General features: G+C 38.5%; 2 protein-coding genes across 5 annotated transcripts in view; both read left to right on the top strand.

Moving 5' to 3' along the window:
• The window catches only part of LOC122360989 (polymeric immunoglobulin receptor-like), a 2,837-nt gene extending 225 nt beyond the window's left edge, over window positions 1-2,612 (top strand). The window contains exons 2-6 of one of the 4 annotated variants that reach the window (XM_043262004.1): window positions 205-519; window positions 613-930; window positions 1,808-1,906; window positions 2,019-2,053; window positions 2,202-2,612. In XM_043262004.1, coding sequence (XP_043117939.1) covers window positions 205-519; window positions 613-930; window positions 1,808-1,906; window positions 2,019-2,053; window positions 2,202-2,483 — 1,049 coding nt within the window. In that variant the 3' untranslated portion in view covers window positions 2,484-2,612. Of the gene's footprint in view, window positions 1-204; window positions 520-612; window positions 931-1,807; window positions 1,907-2,012; window positions 2,054-2,201 lie in introns of all 4 variants that reach the window. The other 3 variants (XM_043261924.1, XM_043262114.1, XM_043262075.1) reach the window with 3 other exon arrangements.
• A 217-nt stretch (window positions 2,613-2,829) lies between these two features.
• Window positions 2,830-5,731, top strand: part of LOC122360275 (CMRF35-like molecule 8) — a 6,497-nt gene continuing 3,595 nt past the window's right edge. The window contains exons 1-2 of the mRNA XM_043260931.1: window positions 2,830-3,036; window positions 3,119-3,445. Coding sequence (XP_043116866.1) covers window positions 2,976-3,036; window positions 3,119-3,445 — 388 coding nt within the window. The 5' untranslated portion in view covers window positions 2,830-2,975. The remainder of the gene's footprint in view (window positions 3,037-3,118; window positions 3,446-5,731) is intronic.

Below are 5,731 nucleotides of genomic sequence, written 5' to 3'. Positions count from 1 at the left end.
GAGAGAGAGAGAGAGAGAGAGAGAGAGAGAGAGAGAGAGAGAGTGTGTGTGTGTGTGTGTGTTAATGCGTGCATGTTCATGCGTAGGTCTTTTGTCTTTATTTGGATATTTATTTTCACGAATCACATGCATATTTAGGTTTCCTTTTAGCATCTGATCGTGAGGCCCCTATTAAAAGAGGAAGTGGATTATTTTTATTGACAGGTCACATGGGTGATGCCGCTGATGCCATGACCGGCATCACAGGAGGAAGTGTCATCATCAAGTGTGTGCACGAACCTGAAACTGCTAAAGAAAGTGCTAAAAGCTTTTGCAAAGTGTCAGGCATCGAATGTACAACTTTGACAGAGGAACAGCACGATTTGTGGATCCCAGAGGAGAGGTTCTCTCTGACTTATAACAGATCTCTGGGTTTGATTAGTGTGCTCATTAGAAACCTGAGAGAGAACGACAGCGGGGTGTACAGATGTGTGGCTGATGGCCAACCGTTTCACGAGGTGAAGTTAGATGTGGAACAAGGTAATATTGACACATTCGGATGATTTTCTCTGCCAGGTCTTTACATTTAACATCTTATATTTGATTTTCGGTTAAAATGACTCATGTTTTCAGAGTCGTGTTGTGGGACATCTGAGGAACAGACGGCTCATTTAAGAGAAACCGCTGTCATCCGCTGCAAATATCCAGAGAAATATAAATCTTATGTGAAGGAATTGTACAAAGTCCAGAATGGATCTCTCCTGCCTTACTTTTTCACACGAGAAAGCAATCCCAGATTTTCTCTGGATGATAGGAAACTGGAGAACGTCTTTACTGTGACTATCGCTAGCGTGAACGGACGTGATGATGGAGTGTATTTCTGTGGAGCAATCGATCCTGAAAACATCAGACACAGTCTGCTCTTCACAGAGATTCAGCTTCATGTTTCAGGTGAGAAAAATGTAACCATAAACTGAACATAAAAATATTGAGCGGCGCTAAAACACAGGTTCAATACGTGAACCCTGTCGAGTAGATCCGTGTAGACTACTCCGTGAGCCACCGAACAAACCTACCGTCTACAAACCCATGCATGTGAAGCTGGATATGTGTGCGTATGCTAGCATTCAAAAGCATCGGTTATCAAATCTACCAGCATATTAATATTGTTTTAAAGTCAAAACACAATATTCTTGAAGTAATTCTTTGTACATTTGTGTGAAAAGGAATAATATTGGAGTTTTACTCCCTCTAGTGTTTATTTCTTTTGGATACTTCAGTGATATGTACTTATTGGTACATATTTTGTATCTCACAAAAAACGAGCCTGTCCTTGCTGCAGCTGTCAGCGTGATGGGATATAGCTGGACTATATCCACTATGTTCAATAAATGTTTTTTATTTTCAATTAGTGTTTTATTAGTTCGCAGTAACTTAGTCTATCGACTTTGTCTGTGTGAAGTCTAAGGCGGTACATGTAGCAATGATTTTCACTTTGACTTGATCTTTGACCCCGATACGTCTACAAAGATCTGACAGACGTCTTTTAGATGTCAGTTTTACTTACAGTCTAAATCATCAGAGGTGGAAAGTCCAGGGGACATAGAGTTAAAGTCTTGCCATATTTTTGTTCCGGTCATGAACTCAGCGGCTGATTTCACCAGAGGAGGAACCGAATCATTCCTTTCAAGACACAAACAAGTCTTGAGTTCTCAGTTATGGTATTCAGCGTCAAATATTGAGAAATCTTCACCGGAGCCATGATAGAGCTGTGTATCAGACTGCCTGAATGTCATTTAAGTGGCGTGTATGTTTGTGTGTTTTCCAGATCTCCGCGTCATCATTATAGTGTGTGTGTGTCTGATTCTGTTGTTAGCCGGAGGACTGAGCTTGTTTTGGCTCAAGCGGAGATGCAAAAAGACAAAAGGTACAAACACAAACGCTGTGAAGCAGACGGGACGCTAAGATGTTTTTGTTTTGTTTTTTAAGTTCTGTATTGCATGTTCACTTTCTCATTTTCCTCATTTGTCCATCCACAGGCTCAGATCCGAGGAGCACAGAAGACGGTGAAGAGGTAAAAGTGCTTGTCTTTATCTAAAAGCATGACTACAGTATTTTCCAAACACTGTGGAACAATATTAGTTCTTAATATATAATATTTTCTAATTACTGCAATTATGTTAGAACTGAAACCTAAATGCTATTTAATTAAAATAATAAAGTCTCTTTCAGGACGTCTCATCTGCTTATTATGCAACAATCCCAGACTCTGGAAACACATCTGTTCAGAAGCCCATTGGATTAAACACACTTTATGTCACGACACGTTTACCCCTCTCACAGTGATTTCCACACACTGGCTGAACAATCCCAAATATGACATGTCTGTGATTCAGTATGTTTGTTTATTAATAGAAATAAAGATTTGTGCCATTTATTTGCCATTTCAGGCACTTCTTGTCCTTTTTTTTGTTTCAGTAATCAATAGAGTGCCTGTCATATAAATGACATTAAAAAAATCTATACAGTAAAACATAAATAAAGAGGATTAATGAAGGTTAAGTTTAATGGCCATTACATTTGCATGTTGTCGTTTAGCAGACACTGTTATCCAACGCAACATACAAAAAAATAAAGACCATAGCAGTAAGATTAGACTTTTCAAAACCTCAAGCACATTTCTGACACAGCGCATAGAATATAGCATGAACAAACAAAAAGAACAATATTGGGTTTAAAAGTCATAATGAAGGAATGGATAATTTGGTAGTAAGTAACATTTTAATAAAAAATGTTCATCTTATTTGGCCAGCAAGATCAAGATTAAAATTATTAAACAAAGATGTCAGTAGATGGAGCTCCAGCTGCTAATACTGTGTCTTTCATAGAAAGGAGGAGCGAGGGAGAGAAAGAGAAAGAGAGAGAGAGAGAGACAGAGAGATAGAGCTAGAGCTCATCATTAAAAGAAAGCACCAGCTCCTCACAGACCGAGCAGCATGATCCAGATCTGTGAAGATATACTCCTCAAACTTCACCTGCTGCTGCTGCTCACTTCAGGTGAGAGTTATTCTGTGTCTGTCTGTTCTCAATCAGGTCCATGTTCTCACTGAGCTGCGTCTCTCTCTTCATGTTCTTGTAGTCTGTGAGACGAGTGAGATCTTGACTTTCACTGCTCATGAAAGAGGGACGGCTGAGATACGGTGCCCATATGAGTCTGGACATGAAGAACTTCAGAAGTATCTCTGCAGAGGAGAATGTCTAAGAGTGAATAAAGACAAAGCTGTTGAGTCTGAATCAGAAGCTAAAGGCAAAAGATTCTCTCTGATTGACAATAAAACAGACCGGATCTTCACCGTCAACATCACTGATCTGAGAACAGAGGATCAAGGCAAATACTGGTGTGGAGTAACAACGGGATTTGGAAAATCTGATTATTACAGAGAGATTCACCTGGAAATTAAACTTGGTAAGAGTGAGTACACTGTATGTGTGCTTCTATAATATAGATGTATCACTAATATACTTTAAAGTAATGTCTGTTTGCATGTATGCTATTATTGTATGTTCAGATGCTGAAGAGTGTGTTCATACCACACACACCAATAATACTGACCCGCATCACTTCCTGTCACATGACACGCAGTTTCTTTGAGAAGAAATCCTTCATTCAAAAACAGAAATAATAGCTACACAACTCTAAGATTAAAAGCAGAACAAATGTTTTTGTCTGTTTTTCAAGATTTCTCGGCCATCATTATACTGTCAGAGGGTATTATCCTTGGGATAACGTTGGTGTCTGGCTTCCTGTGTTTTATTTTCTTCACATGCAGACGGAAGAAAGAAGGTAAAACTGTCTTTCACTCTTCTCAGACACACGTCACATTAAATGTTGATGGATAAAATATTTCATCATTTTTCATTTGCCACACTATACGGCATTTTCATAACTTGGCTTCTTGTCAAAATGAAGGCCTTCTTTAATATATCTTATTTTAATCTGGTGTCAAAAAACAGCGGTGCGGCTGAGAGGCGACGCTCTTGTCTTGGCTGAAAATCTGTCCACTGAAGAAGTGAGTTTGTCTGAGGTCGATCTTAATCTCCATTACTCACTCTAATCACTTATTTGTGGGTTCTGGTCATCATCGCCTCTACTGACCACACTGTTGGTTAATTTCAGAGTGTGTTTACTCTGGTCACGGTCTTCTTTAATTTCAGGCCACTCGTATCGTCTGTCATTATGAAGAGATCATTTGCACAGATAACCCTTCTGGCTGCAGTTTGGCCGTTCCTGCACTTGATGAACTTGAGACTCTTACCTCTTCCACCATCATATTTCAAAGTATAAACTACTCAGACAGGACTTCAGATGGACCAGAAACAAGTTACTCTGCAACTAATAGACTATGAAGATTCATGGACACCATGGAGATTAACAGTTAGACTGCTTTGTTACAGATCTGAATCTGATGGAAATGTATTTCTTTCATACCAATGAGCCTTTGAGTCTTCAAAAACAATAACCCAAACCACGTATATTGTGAAGAATTCAAAAAGTGGAGGAAGCAAATGTTTCCTAAACATGCTTCTCAAGTTGTCTATGAATCTCGTTGTCCAATAAAGATATATTATTAGTTTGTCTGGTTAAATAAAATACGACATATGGAATAATATTAGGCTACCAGACCAGTTTTAAACCTGAGTTAAGAAGCATTGGATGTTGGTTCTGGTAATAATATCAAATCCACGTAGTCAGAAACGCAAGATGGATATGTTGGTTAGCAATACCAGTTTATAACAAAATTATATTTTCAACAATAATGCCTTATGTCATGTCCACAAACAGAGGTTGAATAGTGCTGTGTGCATCACTGGGACACAGACAAAGCACTAACAAATGATGTATGACTACCGTTTCTCTTCTGTTGATGCACAGAGCAGCCATTTTAGATTCTGAACTCTAAATTGCTGCGATTCTTCAGATATTCTGAGTCTGAAATTTGACACGAGAGGCCGTTCCAGGCAACAAACGCTTATGCTAACTGCAATGCTACATGCCAGTGAGAGGCCTTCTAAAGGACTTATAGTCTACAAGCAGGAAGTAGTAGCAGAGGAAGCGATCGCAGTTCATGCAGAGGTTAGAGCTCCCTCTGCTGGCTTGGAGTAACAATAAGACGCGGTTGTCGCTTCCGTAAATTACTGAACTGTTTGTAAATCTAACCATAGTGATTGAAGAAATTACCTTTTTTTGATTCTGAATCAGTTGGACCAATTTCTTTGCAAAATGATTGCATTTTATGAAGTGCCACCTGCTGGCGATGCCTGCCGATCAAAACGGTGTAAATGTAATGAAAACTTAACCTAAACTTCCATAAAAACACTTTTTTTAAACCAAATGCTTTGTTCAAAGTAAATTGAATTAAATGCAAATAACAAATCATGTAATACTGTTTAATGTGGGATTTCTGTATAATAGATGTACTTTTATTGATTTGCTGGGGCTTGGCTAAACAGACCAATCAGACACTATTAAATGCTAATCCTCCTTTTTATTATGCAAATGTGACATTAGGTACTAAGTACTAGCCCATTAAAATTTCAATTTCAATTATTACATAACAAATATTTGTTTACTGAAATAGTGTTTCGCACTTTGATACATGCTCCAATGCACTAGTTCACAACAAATGTACAATTTAATTTATTAAGATAGCAATAGAGGGAGCTCCTGCTGCAGATACTGTAGGCCTGTTTC

Source organism: Puntigrus tetrazona, chromosome 1 (genome assembly GCF_018831695.1).
Source record: "Puntigrus tetrazona isolate hp1 chromosome 1, ASM1883169v1, whole genome shotgun sequence".
Lineage (NCBI taxonomy): Eukaryota > Metazoa > Chordata > Actinopteri > Cypriniformes > Cyprinidae > Puntigrus > Puntigrus tetrazona.
This window is presented reverse-complemented; position numbering and strand designations above follow the sequence as displayed.